The 23,765-nt window shown below is 43.8% G+C and overlaps 3 protein-coding genes across 3 annotated transcripts; 1 reads left to right on the top strand and 2 right to left on the bottom strand.

Annotated features, from left to right (window-relative positions):
• Nucleotides 1–11,288: 11,288 nt before the first annotated feature.
• On the bottom strand, nucleotides 11,289–11,972 carry HOO65_050402 (uncharacterized protein; the record flags this gene model as incomplete). Its single annotated transcript, XM_071000882.1, has 1 exon — nucleotides 11,289–11,972. The coding sequence occupies one exon, from the start codon at nucleotides 11,970–11,972 to the stop codon at nucleotides 11,289–11,291; it is 684 nt and encodes a 227-aa protein (XP_070858461.1).
• Nucleotides 11,973–15,960: 3,988 nt separating this feature from the next.
• HOO65_050403 (uncharacterized protein) lies at nucleotides 15,961–16,317 on the top strand (the record flags this gene model as incomplete). Its single annotated transcript, XM_071000883.1, has 1 exon — nucleotides 15,961–16,317. The coding sequence occupies one exon, from the start codon at nucleotides 15,961–15,963 to the stop codon at nucleotides 16,315–16,317; it is 357 nt and encodes a 118-aa protein (XP_070858462.1).
• Nucleotides 16,318–16,996: 679 nt separating this feature from the next.
• Nucleotides 16,997–17,275, bottom strand: HOO65_050404 (uncharacterized protein; the record flags this gene model as incomplete). The annotated part of the gene is made up of 1 exon (XM_071000884.1): nucleotides 16,997–17,275. The coding sequence occupies one exon, from the start codon at nucleotides 17,273–17,275 to the stop codon at nucleotides 16,997–16,999; it is 279 nt and encodes a 92-aa protein (XP_070858463.1).
• Nucleotides 17,276–23,765: the final 6,490 nt, after the last annotated feature.

A 23,765-nucleotide genomic window follows, 5' to 3' on the forward strand; every position in this document is an offset into this window, starting at 1 on the left:
ACACTCTTGATGACCTCTACCTCGGGTTTCTATTCCAATGCAAAGCGATACTACCCACCATACTATCATAGTGCCTATTGTCAGAAAAAGTGGCACTGGATTACACACTCTCTCTCCTACAAGACTTTGGATCTACAAAACTACTGAATGGAATTGAGGCGGAGGGTGTAAAATACAGACGACTGGGAAAGAAAAAAAACTCCTATGGCAATAACCTATAGACGAGCCTTTCTGCTCCCCTCAAGTTCCAACTACCATGCCAACAATAGATCCCACTAACTCCTCCCGCCTTCAAAACTCAGGCCGAAGGCAATATTGAGATGTGTTAGCAGGACCTGTGTAGCACATGTAAAACGCACTACAAAAATAGCCACTGGATAGCCCGATGTGAAAGAGAAGATTAGATAAATTTCAGTTCTATTTAAAGCTTTTGAAACGACATTTAGGGCTTGGCTGAGCTGAGAATATTTTACATTGAAAGGAGTGGCTGTCCCCTGACAGGGAATCCATTATCCCCCATCATCTATAGCATGAGCTTAGATTCCCAGGCACTCAACATACTTGGTTAGAAAGGAGAAGGCTGTAGCTCAAGCTTGAAATTGCTGTTATTGTGTAGCCCCTCCCTCTCCCCCCATATAAGCTTAGAAGAGTATCTTCAGGGTCTAACACCTCCTCCATTAGGTAGTTGACAGAATGCCAACCCTAACACTAGTGAGCCTATGCCCACGGCTATCCTTTTGTCCCTTAGACTCACTTCTTCTTCTACGACTGCCACTAGGCACTAGGCAGCACAGCAGTAAGTCTATTGGAGAGAACTTGCATCCTTTTCCCCTGGTAGATCTCTGTTCTGGTTTTGAGGGCAAGCTTGGCATCGCTCGGTTTCAGTGGGCGTCGTGGATGTTGATGTTACTGTGCTCGAGCTCAAGCTCAAGCTCAAGCTCAAGCTCGGGTTTTTCGGATATTGTAAGGGTCGTATTTAGCAGTGGTTAGCTAAGCCCGCCTCGTCTCAACAGCGAGCGCCGGAATTAAGGTTAGTGTGTATCTATCTAGCATACGGCAATGCTATTGATCCTGTTAGACACCATTGTTTTTCTTTTTTCTTCATCTAAAAAAGGAGAAACAGATAACTACAAGGTTATCAAAATATGGGGTAACGAACTGCCCATTATGTCCTCGCCCGGCTCGGCCACCTCCTAAACTCCGATCTAGGCTGCGATAGCTGTTTAGAGCCGGAATATACGGAATTCCGGCCCCTTCAATCGAGGGGCGAAGAGGAGATATCAGAGAGCAAACCGTGAAGTGCAAGTAGAGATAATATGAGGCTCCATTTTTTTTGATAGAGCCAGTTACGTATGCAACAACAACAACGCTCGGCCTAATACACAATCAGCCTCTTGCCTTTAGACGGAGGGTCAAGCGTCGAACTACATACTCGTCTTTTCATATTCTTTGTTCCCTCGATTATAGTTTCCCTACTTAATAGTGCATATATATTCCCTCGTGTGGCGATTTTGCATGGAGAATTTCTATTTGGTCTAATTATTTACATAATTTCCTAAGACTGAATATAAGCTGATGATGTGAGCCAGTCATGTAGCAGTGCCACAGCGTAGCTAGGGCTTCGCATCACTACACCTCACCATCTCCCATCTTTTCACATGTGCTGACTTGGAATAACTAAGACACCAACTCCATGAGGCCAATACTAGTATCCAATGCATTACTACCTTGGATGGTACGATGGTACTAGTGTTGCGTGGCGCACTATACATGCCCTTGTGGCGTCCCATACATGCCCCTGTTGCGTGGCGCACTATCCAGGTTAAGTGGCGTCACACCCCTGTCCCACTTATTCATACCTCTTGTGGCTGAAGAAGATCCATGATAGGATTGACACCCTATCATTGATCCTCATGAGCATTATCAAAGGGGTTGTAGTCCAAGGACGTAGTGTAGAAGTAATACTTTTAATAAATCAACTGATTCAACATTCAAGATCTATTCTACATATATCGGGCGGCTATGAGGCCACAATAGTCTGCACATAAAGTCAATGCATGGCACAGAAAGTAAAGTTGACATACTAACGTGCGTGTTAAGTGAGCGATGCGATGCACTTTTATCAAGCTTCCGAATCAAATTTGCAATAGAAACACCTTAATCTCTCTGATCAATTAAAATTAATCACTATACTATTCTCTGTTGACCTCTAGTGCCTCCTGACAGGTCCTTGCATTATGTCTGGTCTTTCTGCTTCCCCTATAGTTCACGGCCCTTCTTTCTATATCTTAGTCCTTTTTCCCCTCTCGTGCCGCTCTAACTGTCTTATTGTCTTGTTTTAAGTTGCCTAACCCTTTCCTGTAGTAAGACCATCTCGTGCATAATAACAGTTTTTGCCTACTCATAACGCTTCACAGCTTCACCTTTGACTCCAGGGAGTTGCTCTTATGATTTTTAATCCTTCTGTCGTCTCGAAGCTTGATGTGTAACAGTAGATATCAGGAGGACGTACTGAATGTCCTGTAAAGAGGAAGAGAAGAAATAAGTGATTACTGAAGTTGTTCAATGTTTATCTATGTCTTGTCTAAAGAGCGGATCTTAACCGATTTATACATCCATCACTAAGGCCTTGGAAGAAGCCTCTTTATGTCTGATGCTAACCCTAACACATGGGCGAACTGGATCAGGGTCAACAATCCTGGTAACCCTGACTTAGTGCAGCTACGGACTCCGACGCCTCCCGTACAGGTCACGATACCATCGACCTTTTGGACTGCAAGGACCCCAAAGACATCAGATATAGTGCAAGGACCTGTCAAGAGGCATTCGAGGTCAACATAAAATAGTATAGTGATTAATTTTAAATTATCAGACGGATTACGGTGTTTCTATTGCGAACTTGATTCGGAAGCTTAATAAAAGTGCATCGCACGTTATCTCTTTGCACTCAATACTTGCTTTGCTGTAAGGCCTCCGGTTCTTTCCCCCATATGCTGCATTCTTTTTCTCTGCAACAAAGGCTTAGCACCCACCCTTGCCAATGCAATACTTGATTCCCCTTCTACTCTGACCTCCTTTTCTAGTTCGTTTAGGAGATCCAGAGTCATCAGTTGCCGGTCCAAGACCCCACACGACCAAGACAACCGGGAGTAATGTTGAGGGAAGCTTCCGAGGGGATGGGCTTGTCTTATTGAATGTAGAAAGTCCGATATCGAAGCTTGATGTGCTAGAAGCTATTTCTCAATCTAAATACCTTGCAAGGCGAGCTAGAAGATGTCATAGCAGGTCACCGGCATCAATTCTTGAGGCGCTTCAGTCACTTTCAAAAGGAAGGCAATTATGTGACAGAACGCCCTGGTGGAGACTGAGGTTCAGATCTTACGGCAGAAAAATGACACTCTTCGAAAGCGCTGTAGAGCAAAAATCGACCAGGTTACGGAATAGAGAGAATCTGGATATAGATGAGGGAGAGAGTGAGATTGACCAGGATGACAAGGCGCTGATGGGCAGTTGATGTCGGAATTATCCAGGAGTGATGGCTAGGGAAGGTCGGGGCTTACGATGACAAGGTGGCGTGGGACTTGTGGTAAAGCTGGCTGGTCATAACTTAAGAACATGCTACGTTGGTGTTGAGATATATGGGGAAGACAAATGTGATTAGTTTCAATTAATGAAGTAGTTTTGGAGCTTTATTTTTGTGCTATGATCTGACTTGAGGGTCAATATTTTTAGTTAATCCCTTACCATGCAAATAAGTACGATTTTAAAAACTAGCCTTCAAGTGTATAAAGCATAATCCATAATGCGATGCCGTCATAGTCTATCCTAAGGATCATTCACTACTGATTCAGGTCGTCCAAGCGGGTCACTAGACCTGAGCACAATTATTATGATACGGCCAGAGGAAGAACCGAGCCCAAACCATGCCTGAGCTATTGCATATTCCCAAGAATGGCACGATGGTGGCATCCAAATCATCTTTTGTCCATACTCCATAATCCAGTTCTTATGATCGCCGAGATCGTATGTGTAGAATCTAGAGTCAAGCAAAGAAGTCTGGCTATATGATGGCCTTGACGCCAATCGCTGTCCATTATTTGAGAGCAACACGAGTGCCACCGTGTTACTATGGCCCTCAAGAGTCTGCAGACACGCACCAGAAATCGCATCGCAGATCTTGATGGTCCTGTCATCTGACCCTGATGCCAGCCCCTGTCCATCATTGGAGAACACGAACGATTCAGCGACCTTACCGTGACAAGCTATGATTAAAACAAAACTAAAGAGAAAGTTGGATTAGTTGCACAACATGTCCTTTGATGTAGTGATATTACTAAATTGGATAACTATTGTAAACATTCAACTATTGAAGCACGGGGTGTAATGGGCTTGACCAACTACAAGAGAATCTCAGTTGTGACCAAATACTGTTTATTTTATCAAAATCGCAAAGAAAACGAAGAGAAACTAAGAACCTAGAAAGCATAATGCAGAGCCTGCTTTATGGATTTTGAACACTAGAAAACCTGTGTGCATATGTAGGGCAACACGAACGATGTAATGAGAGAAATCGGCCTCATGGCTAAGACGAAGAAGAAGCTCCTCTAACATTCGGGGGCAAACTTGACCGCTTGCATTTGGGCGCGTCCTTGCAATAAGGATCCATATCCATAGCACGTGTGTTCTTAAATTGGTCTTTGCAATAACAGGCTTTGCCCCAAGTGCAGCAGTCTGTAAAGTCTCTAGCAACAATGCTACCATGGGTATCAGCCACATCAACAGCAGACTCAACAGCAGGCATTGCAATAGCAGTGCCAGCAAGAGCGAGGAGGAAGGTAACAGTCCAGGGTTGCATTTTGATAGTTTGGTTATTGGTGCAAATAAGTTGAGACTTGTGAAGACAAGAAGATCAGAAAGAAGTATAAAGTAGAAATGAAGTTTGAAAGGATGGTAGGTTAAGGTGATTGTGTGGAGTTGGAGTACTGATGTAGATGTGAAGAAGTAGTAAAAAGACTGATTATCATGGCGGGAGGAAAGGTCTTATATACATTCCTGAATAGATTGTTGATGAAAACTTGGTCGAGTATGTGAAGCCATTACTACTTCTACATGACAACAGCCTACGAAGCAATAGACCACAGAGCACATAGAGGCACGCGTACAGGCTTCTAGAAATCCACATTTAGTTAGCATTGAGGTTATAGCATGGGACTTGTAGGAATAATAGATAACATACTAGTATTAGTATACCCAACTATCCATCCTTTGCTCAAACCTGCCTTGCAAACTCAACCTCATTAGCTGTTTTTAGGATTTGTAGCTACATTTTACACAGTGGTCTAGTTACACTTCATACTATAAATTTCATCGCGATTCTAGCCTTTCGTATATGAATCAATGGTAACATGTTTATAATACCTTAATATATGTAGATATGGAGAGACATTTGCACAGCTAGGATTACCCCCATACTCTAGTCAAGCTAATCTCATCTTATACTACTTATACATTAGAGTTCTAATATCTATTTCTAGATTGAAGTGTGAATCTCAACTGATGTATACATCCATCACTTGAGTGTCTAAAGAAAAACAGTGCCTTGGAAAAGGCCTTTTTTGTCTGTTCCTAACCCTAAGGCCGAACTTGGCCAGAAGCCGGAATCATGATTAGCCCGGCTTACTTTGCTGACAAATTCACCTGTTAAGATTAAGTGAGTGTGAATCTTGGCTTGAAAGAAGCGGAGCACAGTGATTTGTCCTATTTGTCAAACTTCCCACTTTTTATAACTAGTTCTATGATAGACGAACCTTTGGATATTGAACTGTGGTACAATATGACAAGCAGAGGCATATCTATATATTAGTGACTGTACTTTATAAGACTCGATCCTGGCTCAGGGAATCCAATTAGCCATCGTTACTTCACATATGTATGCTTATCTTGTGAAATTGAACTTTAGATGTTAATCTAGAGGCAGCACTATAGGCCACATTCATTACCATTAAGTAGATTTATGGGCCTTTTACGTGGAAATCCACGATAAATTGCTAATAATTCTATCAAGTCGTATTTATGCCAAGACCAGAAATTACCAGCATTATGCTCTCAACTAAACCTAGACAGCCCTTAATAGGAACACACTACTGCGACGGCTGCATGCGGTCCGCCCGTTGGCTCTATGCGTTCTCGTCCAGTAGTGGGTATAGGTTAACGTGATTTATCAATGAGTAGAACAGACTAGTGGGCGGGACTCCACTCGAAGAAGAGACTCTAGTCAAGTTCATTCTTGACCTGGATTCGTGAGGGTTTCCCCCCCTGGCCTAGTGGTGCTGAAGAATTAGCCGACCTCCTACTCTCGGAATGTGCCGTTGGACATTCTAGGCAGCACTGGGCTTCACACTTCGTCTGGCGAAAACTAGGGCTGATGACTTGTTTTAATCACACATAGGACTGGTGCCTCATGACCCTCAGGCAGTCTTTTTAAAGCCGGATGTCAAGTTATAGGTTCCAACACAAACTGGCCCTGGTCCTGAAGGGAATGACACTTGGGTCTCTTGGACACCACACAGCCTGACATGAGCCCTCTCGCAGTCTGCCTATGCTAAGGATCGAATTGGCCATCATCAAGGAAGCTCTGCGGCCCCAATTCATGATTCTATCGACCACCTTGGAAAAGGGACACAGGCAATAATGGATGAGGTTGAGGTAGTGCTTTTACGTGAGGAGAACAAGTCACTGCGAGTAGCAAATGCGACATTCGGCGAACGCCGGAGAGCTAAAAAAAAAAAAAAAAAAAAAAAAAAAAAAAGCACTCATAGCAAGGAAGAGGCATCACGGTAGGTAATGCTCAAGAGATTCAAGCTCAAAAGGATGTTAATCGAGAGGTTGCGGAATTCGGCACTGTGGAAATTGTAGCAGGATGGGCTGTAATTCAAGAACCTGTTCAGAAGATGTGGAATGACCAAGCAAATCTAACTGTAGCTATATTTAATAGATTTTTGCGTTATTGTATCGCAATGGAATAATGAATGCAAGGGGTATTCAGAAGAGTTCCGTTCACTAGCCTGTTCCGCTCACTGATAAATTAAGCTATCTATGGAGTTAATAACGTAAGTTACAAGTGAGCGCCTAATCCAAGTGAGTGCCTAATTTCTTTCCCACCTACATTCAAGATTCTTTCATAAAAACACAATAAAGCATCTTATTGAGTAAAATTGATTTTTATTCTCTTCTTTAGATGTCTTGACACCAATCTAACATGTTCTTGAGTTATGACCAGCCTTACTTAATCTTCCACACTGCCTTTTCCTTGCCAGCTCTGACCTTCCCTAACCACCACTTCTTGATAGTTCAGCCATCACCTGCACATTAACATCTTTCTGATCAATTTCATCTCTTCCCTCACCTGCAGTGAGCTTTCCTCCATCTGATAACCAGGTCCTTTTTGCTCTACACTGCTTACTAACAGTCATGTTTGCCTGTCAAAGCATCTGGTTCTCAGACTTCAATAAGGCATTCCAATGCATTATTTCCATTATTCCCTTTGAAAATGACCTAAGTGTCTCATGAATTCATGAGGGAGAGTTACTTCAATCATGCCTCACTTGTCTTTTGAGGTATTCAGATTTTTAGCTGGCCTCAAGCACTGTCTTTGGGGTCTTTGAGACCCAAGGGTCCAGGAGGCCGGCCTCCTCCATAGCCAGTGTTGGAGTCTGTAGCTGCACAATTTGAATACCTCGAAAGATGAGTGAGGTGGCATCAAAGAAGCTCCTTCATCAATTCTTAGGGCATTTAAGTAACTTTCAAAGGGAACAAAGGCAATAATGCATGACAATGCCTTATTGAAATCTGAGAACCAGATTCTTCAACAGGCAAATGTGACTGTTAGTAAGCAGTGTAGAGCAAAAAGGACCTGGCTACAGAATGGAGGAAAGCTCACTGTAGGCGAGGGAAGAGATGAAATTGATCAGAAAGATGTTGATGTGCAGGTGATGACAGAATCATCCAGAAGTGGTGGTCAGGGAAGGTCAGGGCTGGTGAGGGAAAGGCAGTGTGGAATTTATAGTAAAGCCAGTCATAACCCAAGAACATGTCAGTCACATTGCTTCTGAGATATCTAGAGAAGAGAATAACACTTAGTTTTAATTGATAAGATGCTTTATTGTGTTTTTATAAAAGAATCTACAATGTAGGTGGTAAAAAAATTAGGCACTCACTTGGATTAGGCGCTCACTTGTAACTTACGTTAGTTGAATTGTAATGGTGAGATAATCTGGGAAGCTTGGCAGAAGGGAACGACCAACATGACGAAAAAAAGAAGGGCATTGTAAAATATGCAGTGAGATCATCCAGGATCAAGCAACCGCTAAAATGATGGAAGAAAAGTGTGGCTAGACTAAAAGGGATTTGTTTGAATAGAAACCCTATTGTATTATTTTGTAACTCAAGCTGAGACTAAAACAAAACTGAACAAAAAGTTGGACTAGTTGCAGAACATGTCCTTTGATGCAGTGATATTATGAAATTGGATAACTATTGTAAACATTCAACTGTTGAAGCACTGGGTGTAATGGGCTTTACCAACTACAAGAGAATCTCAGCTGTGACCAAATACTGTTTATTTTATCAAAATCGAAAAGAAAACTAAGAGAAACTGAGAACCTGGGAAGCAAAATGCAGAGCCTGCTTTGTGTATTTTGAACACTAGAAAACCTGTGTGCATATGTAGGGCAACACGAACGATGTAATGAGAGAAATCGGCCTCATGGCTAAGACGAAGAAGCTCCTCTAACATTCGGGGGCAAACTTGACCGCTTGCATTTGGGCGCGTCCTTGCAATAAGGATCCATATCCATAGCACGTGTGTTCTTAAATTGGTCTTTGCAATAACAGGCTTTGCCCCAAGTGCAGCAGTCTGTAAAGTCTCTAGCAACAATGCTACCATGGGTATCAGCCACATCAACAGCAGACTCAACAGCAGGCATTGCAATAGCAGTGCCAGCAAGAGCGAGGAGGAAGGTAACAGCCCAGGGTTGCATTTTGATAGTTTGGTTATTGGTAGAAATGAAGTTGAGAGTTGTGAAGACAAGAAGATCGGAAAGAAGTATAAAGTAGAGATGAAGTTTGTAAGGACGGTAGGTAAAGGTGATTGTGTGGAGTTGGAGTACTGATGTAGATGTGAAGAAGTAGTAAAAAGACTGATTATCATGGCGGGAGGAAAGGTCTTATATACATTTCTGAAAAGACTGTTGAGGAAAACTTGGTCGAGTATGTGAAGCCATTACTACTTCTACATGACAACAGCCTACGAAGAAATAGACCACAGAGCACATAGAGGTATGGCCGTAGGCTTTCAGAAACTTAGTTGCTATTAGCTATTAGCTATAGTTACAATAATGAAGTAAATATAGTATTTGTGGAATTAATGGACTATGCGCTAGGATAGGTCTCTGTCCTTTGCTCAAACGCCCATGTAAACGGAAGCTAACTAACCTAGAATTAGGTCTCTGACCGGCTACAAGATTATACCGAGTGGATCATCATGCCCTCCATCGTCGACAGGCCACCAATGCCAGTGCAATACTATCTCTGACGCACGGAGACTCTCCGATCTAGAAAAGTAGGTCGTTGTCAAATTCTTTCTCGACCTTGATTCACAAGGGTTTCTCCCCCTTCCAACTACATGGTGTTGAAGAAATGGCCAACTGACTGCCCGCCGACCGCGACGCGTTGCCTGTCGGCCAGCGCTGGGCTTCCAACTGTCTCAAGCGACAGCCAGACCTCAAGACATATTTTAATCCTACCATGATGTGAAGTACAGATCAGATACAGCATTCAACCTGAAATCGGTCCTAGTATAGACAAGCTATTCGTGAGCAGGGTAGTGAGGAGGGACGTGTTCAGCTAGAGATTTCACCACTATCTCTTTTCAAAAAAGACAACTCTGTAGAATGCACAAACCATCATTGGGACTGACTACTGTGTAGAGAATATGAGCATCTCGCTCATCCCTGCAAGTCAAGGTGAGGTTATAAGGAGCATCCCAGTATGAAAAGATTAGTGTATGTTCCGTGGCGCACTATCCAGGTTAAGTGGCGTCCCATACATGACCCACTTATTCATACATCTTGTGGCTGAAGATCCATGATAGGGTGTCAACCCTATCATGAATCCTCATGAGCGTGATAAAAGGGGTGAAGTCCAAGGACGTAACGTCAATGATAAGCGAATGTACCAACTATGCGAACGCACCAAAAATATAGACCCTCGAGACAAAACAGAGCATAAAAACGCAACAAAACATCTAATCGATTGAAACTAAGTGTTATGCTCTTCCGTAGACACTGTAGCAGCTTTCTGACAAGTTCTTGAATTATGACCAGCCTTTCCACAAGTTCCATACAGCCTTACCCTCGCTAATCCCGACCTTCCCTGACTACCACTTCGGGATAATTCTGCTATCACCTGCGCATCAACGTCTTTCTGATCAATCTCACTCCTTCCCTCATCTATAGTCATCTCCCCTCCATTCTGTATATAGTTCTTTTTGTTCTATGACGCCTGCTAAGGGTCTCATTTGCCTGTCGAAGGATCTGGACCTTAGACTTCAACAAGGTGTTCTGGCACATTGTTGTGTTCATTCCTTTTGAAAATGACTCAAGTGCCTGGATAATTGGTGTTGGGGAGCTGCTTTGATACCTTCTAATTCGCTTTTCAAGATATTCAGATTGAGAATTGGCTTCTAGCACTGTCTTTGGCGTCTTAGAAACCCAAGGGTCGGGGAGGCCGGCCTCCTCCTCGATCGGTGTTGGAGTCCGTAGCTGCACGTCAAGCTTAGATATCACACTTTCTGGATCTAAAGGAATGATTCCAGCGCCTCTAAAACCCCCCTTGATATTGCTTTCCGTCATAGCTGCTTGGTGGGCAGCATAAAAAGCCAGAAAGAAATCAGTTTAGGAAACGTGGGTTATCGAGCACCTGATTAGATGCTCAATTTCTCGACCATAAGCCTTCTTCAGTGGCCCAAAGCACCCGACATCAAGAGGCTGAAGTAGATGAGAGGAATGAGCTGGCATACAAAGTGTGATGATGTGGTTCTCTTCACAATATTTCTCAAAATCGACTGAGTGGTGGCTTTGATGCCCATCAACGATAAGAAGCCGATAGCGACTGTTTGATTGGGCTCTTGTATGGTGATTGAAGTGCTTGAGCCACTTAAGACCTGTATCATTGTCAGTCCACCCATTTTGAGTCATGGCAATAGCCCAATCCCCTGGCAGGTTACTTTCTCAGTACCAGCTGGAGAGGTGATATTGGCCCGAAACCACGATGGATAGTGCGACTGCCCAGCCTTCAGCATTAATCGCCTGAATAACTGTGACCCATTCCCAGTTTCCAGGCTGCAATGATTTAGCCTTTCCACGCCTTTCTGCACCTGTGACGACAATTCCGCTTGCAATGACACCCATCATAAAGCCAGTCTCATCAAAGTTGTAGACATCAGTGAGGCTGATACCGTATTTTGCAATTGTGTTCTCCACAAGCGTGAACCAACTGCGAATAATAGCTGGATCTTCGCATTTGGCCCTCTTGTAGTCGTATCTACGATTAAAACGCGCCTTGAGGTCTGGCTGTCGCTTGACAAAGTTGGAAGCCCAGCGCTTGCCGACGCGTGACGCGTCGCGGTCAGTGAGCAGTCGGTTGGCCATTTCTTCAACACCACGTAGTTGCGGGGGATACCCTCTCGAATCCAAGTCAAGAATGAACTTGACAATGACCTGCTCTTCTAGATCGGATAGTCTGCGTGAGTTGGGGATGGTATTGCGTCGACATTGAATCCCATTCTGTCGGCGACGAAGGGTATGATAATCCACCTGGTATAATCTAGCGGCAGGTCGGAGACCTAATTCCGGGTTAGTTTGAAAGGCCCGAAGAGCGCGAGCAATATTAGCCTCATTTTTTGGTTGCGCCATGTTTTTTAGTGGACAAATAGTCGATTAGATGTGAAATTGAGAGATTGGAAGATTTTTGGTACGTTCGCATAGTTGGTGCATTCGCTTATCATTGACGTTAGTGTAGAAGTTATCCCTTCAATAAATCAACTGATTCAACATTTAAGATCTATTCTACAGTGCATTTATGATTTCAAAGTAACCCTTGTTTTTAATTAGAATTCTTTGCTTCTAAGGAAACAGTACTAAATACATATTGCTGAGAAAAGGGAAACTATTCACAGGTATTGAGAAAGAATATCCCGGTAGATTGATACGCACAATGTCAAAGGAACCTAGGCCTGGAATATCAAGAACAAATATCCAACTACCCACCACAACCCTAGTATCACACGGCTCTTATCCTGTCGAACAGCATTTTGATCTAAGTAGAATAAATGGGCAGTTGGAATCTAGATTTCTTCTATCGTTCTAGAAAAGTTGAACACATAGATTCATTAATTCAAGATCAAGCTCTGAATATCAGAATCTACCATATACCATGTACCCACGTCGGGCGCTTGCTTATCCGATGTTGTTGTAAGTAGAGTTAGGATCTCTACAGCAGTCTTGCCCAATAGATTCCTTGTCTTAAATCCCTTTTAACTCTGTTTCTCCTGGAGTCTAAATTTTTCTTGGCTAGATTTGTGCTACATATCTAGTCAGCCCTCATATCTTGGGGGCGGGAGTAGATTTTGCGATACGAAATACGTGGAGATCCCGTTTAAACGACGTTCTGTTCGTCTTAGACTACATAAGTGGCTGCAATATAACCCCTTGTACAACCATCATCATCAAGTCAAGAATTACATGTGCTTGATGTTCAACTTTCTGCCACATGATGACCCCAAGGACATCGCATAGATGCAGTGCCAAAGGGAATATATGCACTCAGTCAATACAGTAGATTTGAATTGGTAATTTCTGAGCTATCCCTTCCGCCCACAGATAGGTAACAACAATAATGCGATGCCAGCACACGACTTACTTAGCGGGAATTTTGCTAGCCCGTTCCAGGTAGAGTGTAAGCATTGTTCTGCATGTGCAGTAATAAAGATGTGCCTGCACCTCGTAGGAATCTGTCATTAGGTGGCCCCCAATATAGCCTCTCGCCCCCACCAAAGGCTCCATATCCCAGAGATTGAAGGAAATCTATAGGGCATAGATCCGGATACAAGACAGTACATCTGCCCAACAGCTAATCAGCAGCTTATCAGTATGTTGAAACCAGGTTCTAAAAGATTCACTCACACGGGACTATTGGCCTTCACCTTTATCTGCGATGCTTCGTCTCCCCCTTCATCACAGCCCTTTTGTTAATCCATCCCACAGCGCCATGCACCCTAATGGCACCCTTTACAAGAGCAGAACTCGATGCGAGTCAAGTCGACTGCCACTGACCACACTGCAGTGTTACTGGCTATAGATGGAAGACGTGTGTCTTAGTCTTGTTTTATCATCTATAATTACTAAATGTGACAATTTGTAAGAGGCCGGCATTCTGTGAGTCCTCGAGACCAGTTTAGTGTCACATGACTGGTCAGCTGACAGACCCTGCACAAGGATCCTTCTGGTTGTTGTTAGGGTCATGTACTTCCCTAACCCTTTTCTGTTTAGAATCTAGATAGTTTGAATGAATAACGCATCATTGAATTTACACAATTCTATTCAGAGGGGCTGAATATCCCTAAGCTTGGAGCTCTACTGATCGAGTAAGAAGAAAAAGGGAATCGGGATATAATCGACTAATAAATATAGGCATAGAAAGTCGGAAAGCAGTGAGTCAGAAATGAATCCCGCAACTCTTTTACTTTTCCTTTTTCAACTATTGCTCAACCACCAAATATGCTACATCTAAGTAAAGACGGACCTACAATCCTCGCTCTTCAGGCCTTTCAAAAAAACCCCGATACTGCACATCTATCGTACTTCAAGAATATGCAAAGTCCCGCCTAGTACCCTCTATGACCGATTCAACGGCAAACCTTCTCAAAGCGATATTGTCTCTAAATCGCGCAAACTATCTGATCTAGAGGAATAGGTTGTTGTTGAATGTGTTATTTACCTAGTGTCTCGATAATCCCCCCCAACCCGAGCTTTGTGGTGTGGAAGAAGTGCCCAACTGGCTGCTCGCCAGCCGCGACGCGTTACCCGTTAGCAAGCGCTGGGCTTCTAACTTAATCAAGCTGCTACCAGACCTCTAGACATGCCTTAATCGTAGATGTGACTACAAGAGGCCTAAATGTCAAAATCCAGCCCTTATTCGCCATTGGTTTAGGCTTGCGGGAGGCAAAATTGCCAAGTATGATATCAACCTAGCTGACACCCATAACTCTGATGAGACTGGTTTTACCATGGGCGTTTTTACAAGTAGAATGATTGTCACGGGCGTGGAAAGACATGGAAAGGCGTCATCTGTTTAGCTAGGAATACGAGAATAGATTACAGTCGTTCAGGCGAGCAAATCTGAAGGCCGGCCAATCCCACCGTTCATGGTTGCGAGCCAATATCACCTTACTCCCTGGTACCAAGAAAGCAAACTCTCAGATTATTGGGTTATTGTCACAACTCACAACACACACAAAGCAAGGAGGAACCCTTACTGTAGGACGAAAAGAGAAGGGCACTGCAAAATATGCAGTGAGATCATTCAGGGTCAAGTAGGCCCTAAAATGATGAGGGAAGAAAACCGTGACTGGACTAAAAGGGATTTGCTTGAAAAGAATCCTTATCTTATTATTGCAACTCAAGCTGAGACTAAAACAACACTGAGCAGATAGTTGGACTAATCGCAGAACACATCCTCTGATGCAGTGATTTTACTAAATTGGATAACTATTGTAAATATTCAACTATTGAAGCACTTGGTGTGATGAGTTCTACAAGTACAAGAAAATCTTAGATGTGGTTAAATCCTGTTGTCTTGATAAAAGTCGTAAAGAATACGAAGGGAATCTGCGAACCTAGAAAGCATAATGCAGAGCCTGCTTTATGGATTTCGAACACTAGAAAGCCTGCGTGTATGTGTACGACATCACGAATGATGTAATCAGAGAAGTGTGCCTCAATGCTAAGACGAAGATGATGCGGGTTTTCGGGACCCTGGCTTGGGACAATCGGGCGCCCCTTTGCAATATTTCATATCCGCACCAACTCGATCCTGTTCAAGACTATCAAAACAAATGCAGGCTTTATAAAAACGGCAACAGTCCGAATAGGCTCTGGCAACAAGGCTACCTTCGGTTTTGGTTACATCAACAGCAGGCATTGCAAGAGCAGTGCCGGCAAGAGCGAGGAGGCAGGTGAAAGTCCAGGGTTGCATTTTGTTGGCTTGTTTATTGGTGGAAATAAGTTGAGACTTGTGACGACAAGAAGATCAGAAAGAAGTATAAAGTAGAAATGAAGTTTCAAAGGACTGTAGGTAAAGGCGAGTGTGTGGAGTTAGAGAACTGATGTAGATGTGAAGGAGTAGTATAAAGACTGAATATCATGGAGGAAGGAAAGCTCTTATATACATTCCTGAATAGATTGTCGAGGAAAACTTGGTCGAGTACGTCAAGTCATTAATACTGCTGTATCACAAGAACTCTGCTGAGCAATGACCACAGAGTACGTAGAGGTGTGTCTGTAGCCTTTCAGAAACTTATTTGTCATTAGCTTTTAGCTATACTGTAGTAAATATAGTAATCGTGGACGTAATGGATTATGTACTAGTATAGTTATCTGTCCGTTGCTCAAATGTCCTTGTAAACTGAAGCTGAATAACCCGGAATTATGTCTCCGGCCGGCCACAAGATTGTACCGAGTGGATTATCATGCCCTCCGTCGCCGACGGGATGGCCCCCAATGTCAGTGCAATACCATCTCTGGCGCACGGAGTCGCTCCGATCTAGAAAAGTAGGTCATTGTCAAATTTATTCTTGACCTTGATTCACAAGGGCTTCCCTCACAACTGCATGATGTTGAAGAAATGGCCAACCGACTGCCCGCCGACCGCGACGCATCGCCTGTCGGCCAGCGCTGGGCTTCCAACTTTTTCAAGCGACAGCCAGACCTCAAGACGTATTTTAATCACACGTACGACTGGTACCTACCTCATGACCGTCAGGCAGGCTTGTTGAAACCGGATGTCAAGTTACAGGCTCTAACACAAACTGGCCCTCTTCCTGAAGAGACCGACACTTGGGTATCTTTACGCCAGACAACCCGACACAAGAACACTCACAGTCTGCTTATGCTGAGGATCGAATTGGCCATCATCAAGGAAGCTCTCCGACCCCAATTCATGATGCTATTGACCACTTTGCAAAGGGAACACAGGCAATAATGCATGAGATAATGCTTTCACGTGAAGACAGCAAGTTACTGGGAGCAGCAAATGCGACACTCGGCCAACGCCGGAGAGCTAAAAACACACACAAAGCAATGAGGAACTCTTACGGTAGGACGAAAGGGTGGGGTTGACGAAAGGGTGGTGGTGTGTGGTAAATAGTAAAGGAGTGAACATCTGGGAAGCTTGGCAGAAGTCAACGACCAACAAGACGAAAAAAGAAGGGCACTGCAAAATATGCGGTGAGATCATTCAAGGTCAAGTAGGCCCTAAAATGATGAGGGAACAACAGTGTGGCCAGACTAAAAGTGATTTGCTTTAACAGAATCCTTATCTTATTATTGTAACTCAAGCTGAGACTAAAACAAAACTGATCAGAAAGTTGGACTAGTTGTAGAACATGTCCTTTGGTGAAGTAATATTACTAAATTGGATAGTTAACTATTGTAAACATTCAACTATTGAAGCACTTGGTGTGATGGGTTTTACAAGTACAAGAGAATCTTAGATGTGATTAAATCCTGTTTATTTTATCAAAATCGCAAAGAAAACGGAGCGAAACTGCGATCCTAGAAAGCATAATGTAGAGCCTGCTTTATGGATTTCAAACACTAGAAAGCCTGCGTGCATAAGTAGGGCAACACGAACGATGTAATCAGAGAAGTGTGCCTCTATTCTAAGACGAAGATCCTCTGAGTTGCGGGGGCACTTTTGACCGCTCGCAGGTGGGTGCGCCCGTGCAATACGTTGTCCAATCCATAGCACGTCTAGTGCCACCACTGTCTAGGCAAAAGCAGCCTGCACCCCAAGTGCAGCAGTCTGTGAAGCCTCTAGCAACAATGCTACCATGAGTATCAGCTACATCAACAGCAGGCTCAACAGCAGGCTCAACAGCAGGCATTGCAATAGCAGTGCCAGCAAGAGCGAGGAGGAAGGTAACAGTCCAGGGTTGCATTTTGATAGTCTGGTTATTGGTGAAAATAAGTTGAGACTTGTGAAGACAAGAAGATCAGAAAGAAGTATAATAAAGTAGAAATGAAGTTTGAAAGGATGGTAGGTAAAGGTGAGTGTGTGGAGTTAGAGAACTGATGTAGATGTGAAGAAGTAGTAAAAATACTGAATAGCATGGAGGAAGGAAAGGTCTTATATACATTCCTGAATAGATTGTCGAGGAAGACTTGATCCAGTACGTAAAGTCATTAATACTCCTATATCAGAAGAACTGTGCTGAGCAATGAACCACAGAGCACGTAGAGGTTTGTCTGTAGGCTTTCAAAAACTTACTTGTTATTAGCTTTTAGCTATAATGTAGTAAATATAGTCTTTGTGGAAGTAATGGATGATGTACTAGTATAGGTATCTGTCCGTTTCTCAAATGTCCTCATGAACTGTACCTGACTAACCCGGAATTATGTCTCCGACCGGCCACAAGATTGTACCGAGTGGATTATCATGCGCTCCGTCTCCGACAGGATGGCCCCCAATGTCTGTGCTATACTACCCCTGACTCATGGAGACTATCCGATCCACAAAAGCAGGCCATTGTCAAATTCATTCTTGACCTTGATTCATAAGGGCTTCCTTCACAACTACATGGTGTTGAAAAAATGACCAACTGACTGCCCGCCGACCGCGACGCGTCACCTGTCGGTCAGCGCTGGGCTTCCAACTGTTTCAAGCGAAAGCCAGACCTCAAGACGTATTTTAATCCTACTGTGATGTGATGTACAGATCTGATACAGCATTCCACCTTACATCAGTCCAAATATTGACAAGCTATTCGTGAGCAGGGTAGTGAGGAGGGACATGATCCGCTAAAGATTTCAGCACCATGTCTTTTCAAGACAGACAACACTGTAGAATGCACAAACCAACATTGGGACTACTATGCAGAGAATATGACCATCTAGCTCATCCCCGAAAGTCAAGCTGAGGTTATAAGGAGCATCCCAGTATGAAAAGATTGGTGTATTTATGGTTTCAAAGTAACCCTTGTTTATAATTAGAATGCTTCGTTTCTAAGGAAAGAGAAACTAAATGCATATTTAACAGTAGATATTAGGAGGGCGTACTGAATGTCCTGTGAAGAAGAGAAAGAAGGAGGATGAGTGATTATTGATGTTGTCTTTGTCTTTCTAAGTCTAGTCCCAGGGACGGATCTCGGCCGGTTTATATATCCATTGCTACCATGTTCTGGGTCGAGCGCTTGGGCCTTGGATGAAGACCCTTGATGTCTTGAAGCTAACCCTAACGTAAGGGTGAACTGGATCAGGGTCAACAATCTTGGTAACCGTGACTTAGGTTACTGACAATATTGCTGAGAAAAGGGAAACTATTCACAAGTATTGTGAAGGAACAAACATCCTGGTAGACTGATACACACAAATGCCAACGGAGCCCAGGCCTGCAATATCAATACCAAATGTCCAACTATCCACCACAACCCTAGCACTACATGGCTCTTATCCTGTCGAACAACATTTTGATCTAAGTAGAATAAATGGGCAGTCTAGATTTTTTCTGTTGTGCTAGGGAAGTTGAACATATAGATTGATTAATTCAAGATCAAGCTCTAAATCTCAGAATGTACCATATCGTGGGGTTGTGGGTCCAGGGTCACATGACAATCTGACCCTGACCCCACTCTGAGATAGACTTACGAAGCGTCACCTTCGGAAGTCTGTCACACAGGTTGCTTCCTTTTTCATCAAGCATTAAGAATCAGAAGAATCGACATACATTTTAGGATTGCTATACATACGAGTCTACCGTATATATATGCATCTACGTGAGTGATTATAGCGTTCTGTTTACTGTGATGGTCAATAGCTGCAGGGTTACAACTGGCGTATCATAGACGCAGGCGCAACACCCATAATATACCACATACCTACGTCGGGCGTTTGCTTACCCGATGTTGTTCCAAGTAGAGTTAGGATCTCCGCAGCATATTGACCTGCCTGCAGTAGAACATTAGGAATCTTCCTCAATAGATTCCTTGTCTTAAATCCCTTTCAGCTCTGTTTCTAACAGTAGATATTACGAGGACGTACTGAATGTCCTGTAAAGAAAAGAAGAAGGAATAAGTGACTATTGAAATTTTTCTCTATCTATTCAAGTCTAGTTTGTGGAGCGGATCTCAACCGGTTTATATATCCATCGCTACCATGTTCTAGATCAAGCACCCACGCGACAGTGATGGAGACACTGGAGCAGGCTGGGCTATCTCCTTCCGAGACAAAATACTCGCACGGGGCAATGGCTCATGCGGCAGATACGGAGAAGTGGCGGATGCGGAAGCGATTGCTGCCCTCAAGGCAGTTAGAGCTGCCACTGAAGTCGCCCTCTCACAAGCAGAAGGCCTGAACCTATGTTTTGACAACCTGGGAGTGGTTAAACAGATCGGCCGGAGGATGCAGAAACGGGGCACTTCGCAGCTTGAAATAGACGAGATCCGTTGTACCGTCGCAAGATGGCAAGGCGGATCCGATAACCTAGCCCTGGAAAAGCCGGTCGGCAAGGTGCACTGGGTCTCAGGAGACTACGAAGTCCCAGGCAATGGAGCAGTCGATCAGCTAACCAAAGCGGGTTGTAAGAGCGAAGACCTCCTAGTCCCAAAGGCAACAATGTCACTGACGGCAGCAAGAAGGTGGAGGAACGAAGCCTTTCAAGCAGACTTCCAACACTGGATGAAAGAAAACTGCCCGAAGAACAGACATCTCGGTCTGAATTTGTGCGACGTAATTAGTCAGGCTTCATATCTAAGGAACAGGAGTAGCTTTTGCAATGCGAAATACGTGGAGATCCCGTTTAAACGATGTTCTATTCGTCTAAGACTACATAAGTCGCGGCAATAGAATTCCCCGTGCAACCATCATCGCCAAGCTAAGAATTACATGAGCTTAATGTTCACCTTTCTACAACATGATAGCCGGTATATATGTAGTGCTAAAGGGAATATATGCACTCGGTCAATATAGTAGATTTGAATTAGCAATTTTTGAATTTTATTAGCCCATTCCAGGTAAGGGTGTAAGCATTGTTCTGCATGTGCAATAATACAGATGTGCCATCATATAGTAGGAATCTGTGATTACGTGGCCCCCAGTATGGCCTCTCGCCCCCACCAAAAGCTCTATATCCCAGAGATTGAAGGAGATTAGGTTATTGTTGCATATATTATTGACCCAGGGTCTTGAGAACCCCACCCCCCAAACTTGGAAGAAATGGCACTGACTGCTCGCTAACCGAGACGCGCTACTCGTTAGTAAGCCCTGAGATTTTAACGTAATTACGCGGCTACTAGACCTCAAGGAGTGCGTTAATCGTAGATGTCACTACGAAAGAAAACGAGAATGGGTTACAGCCATTCAGGTAGTCAGTTCTGAAGGCCGATCGGCTTCTCATCCTCGATGAACATGACAGCCATCACTGAATCGAATTTAAGAAACATTGTGAAGTCAACCACATCATCACTATGCCACCCCCTTCGTCTCATCTACTTCAGCCTCTTGATGTTAGATGCTTTGGGCCACTCAAGAAGGCCGGTGGTTGAGAAATTGAGCATCTAATCGGGTACTCGATAACCCATGTTTCCAAGACTGATTTCTGTCTGGCCTTTTATGTTGCCCACCAACCAGCCAGCTATGACAGAAAGGAATATCAAGGGGGCTTGTAAAGAGGCTGGGCTTGCTCCAGTAAATGGAGAAAGCGTGATATCAAAGCTTGATGTGCAGCTAGGGACTCCAACACCGAACGAAGAGGAGGTCGGCATCCCTGACCCTTGGGTTGCTAGAACCCCAAGGACAGAACTCGAAGCCAGCTCTCGGCTTGGATACCCCAAAAGAGGAATCAAAAGCCATAAGAGCAGCTCGCCTTCATCCATTATTGATGGCCCTGGCGGCATTAACCAAGCGAACGAAAGCGGTAATGCATTAGAACACCTCATTATAGTCTGAGGTTCAGGGCCTTCGACAGGCAAATAAGATCCTCAGCAAGCGCGGAGAGCCAAAAGAACCCGACAACAAAATGGGGAGAAGATGACTGTAGGTGGCAGAGAGGACAATATGAACTAGGGAGATGTTGATGCGCAGGTGAGGGCGAAATTATCGAGAGTTGGGAGTCGTGGAAGTTCGGCAACAGCGAGGGAAAGTCAATGTGGAAGATGTGGTACAGGTGGCTGTAACTCAACAAAATCTCAATTTGGTGTTGAAACATATAGAGAATAGAATAGTAATTAATTTAAATTGATTTATGTCTTTTTTTTAATTTTATAAAGAATCCGGTCGGGAGGAGACCGACTTTTCCAGACTTCCTATGCCCATGCGTTAGTAATATGTAGCATTCACAAGTCCGGCGATACCCCCTCGCCCGCCCTTTCGACTGAGCGGTGTAGAAGAGATAGATGATCAGACTCCTTCCAGAACACCAAACACCACTCATCAACCAGCATTGGGCCTGAAACTGTGTTTGCCCGGCTGTGGGCCGTGCCATGTAAGAATTGGTTGACGATGTTAACGGAACAAGAACCAAATAATTATGTAAAATGATGAAAAAAAAAGGTTTATTTTCGGGCCAGACGAGAAAACAGAAAGGGTAGAGGCTAGAGAGCTTCTATGGAAGACAAGGTTAGTGCTTGCAGTAAGTCGGCCGGGTTAAAAGCCAAGCTACGAAAGGAGTTCGGTGTAATTGAATTCTTCCTTCTCCGTAGACATGTTAGAGCCTGACTGAAAGAGATAACATGCGGCTTATGGCAACTCTGTGGTCGTGTGCCTCGATGCTGAGGTGAAAATAACTGCTATGTATCGTTTTTAGATGTGCAGCATTCTTGATGCCGGTATAGCTCTGGTGATGTGGAATTGGCGACCTGTTTATATGTACTTAGACTTGCTTGAAAAAGGTTCAGAAGAGGATAAAAGGGTGTCTCACTACGCAAGATATCTATTCTTTTCTTCTTTCTCCAGAACATCGGTTTTATACTTGTCATATCTCGGCTTCACTCACAGCCTCTTCTTGAGCCTCTTTACTACTCTCTTCTTCCTTAATCCTTTATTTTGTTATAATATCTTTGCCATTGCAAAGTTCCCTCTACAAAACACTAACCAGAAACCATCACTCGAAAATCATGCAACGTCGGGCTGTTGCCCTACTTCTCGCCTTTGCTGCCAGTGCTTTAGCTGCTCCTTCTGGCAACGTTCAAAAGGTAGGTGATGCTAAAAAGTATGATGTTGATTCCAGTACTGCTGGAACTGAGCACAACTGTGCGATTGTCCTGGGGCCCGTTGGGCCAGTTTGCATGTGCGATGCCCCGATGGCCCCTACGTGGCTTCCCCCAAAGATTGCATGGATTAAGAGTTTGCCAGCCTTTGGTAAATCTACCCTCAGCATAGAGATAGCTGATTGGCAATGAATAGTAGTACCAATCTCCCAAGCTATCTCTCCGTCAATTAGTGTAGTTAAGCTATGCTACTAAAATAAATTCACATATGACCGTCCAAGAATTTCTCGATGTTGAACTACTGGAATGATTTAGTGTAATTTTGAATCGGTCGTGTTTATTTAGACTTTGCCTTTAGCAGGCGACAGTCTAGCAGTTTGTATCAAGATGCTGAACTGAAGTTTATAAAACTGGTGATCAACTTCCAACTCAGCATATTGATCTCGTCAAGTTGCATTATCACAGTTACTACAGTGGAGATAAAGATATAGTATGTATTTTATGTTTAGTGGCCATGTTGTATTTATTCAGGTTATATCTGTTAGCTATGCTAACGTAATTTACCAGTGAGCAGAACACTCAACTCAGATTTTCACACCTGTATCTTTCAAACCACCTTGCCCAAACCACCAATAATGTCTTTAGATTCTCGATTCCAATATCTTTCTCTCTGTTATCGCTAATGCAAAACCGAAAACTTAGTATTCCAGAGGCTTCCAAGATCCATAGGGTCAGTCTTCGCCCCTTATACCCCGGAATGAATTGAAGCCGCGATTGACAGGACATACGGGCCAACTCTACGTGATTGACTCCGCTAAGAAAAAAAACTCTAGTCAAGTTCATTCTTGGCCCATATTTGTGAGGATTTCCTCCCTGGCGTAGTGGTGTGAAAGAAATAGCTCCTCCTCCTCCCGGAATACGATGTGGCAGATGCGAGGCAGCATTGGGCTTTACACTTCGTTCGGTGACAACCAGAGCTCAAGACGTGTTTTAATCACACATACGACTGGTACTTACCTCATGACCGTCAGGCAGTCTTGTTGAAACCGGATGTCAAGTTACAGGCTCCAACACAAACTGGCCGTCTTCCCGAAGGGACTGACACTCATGTCTCTTTACCCCAGACAACGCGACACAAGAACTCTCACAGTCTGCTTGTGCCAAGGATCGAATTGGCCATCATCAAGGAAGCTCTCCGACTTCAATTCATGATGCTTTTGATCGGTTT

This window comes from Ceratocystis lukuohia (assembly GCF_044167205.1).
Source record: "Ceratocystis lukuohia strain C4212 chromosome Unknown Supercontig5_pilon, whole genome shotgun sequence".
Lineage (NCBI taxonomy): Eukaryota > Fungi > Ascomycota > Sordariomycetes > Microascales > Ceratocystidaceae > Ceratocystis > Ceratocystis lukuohia.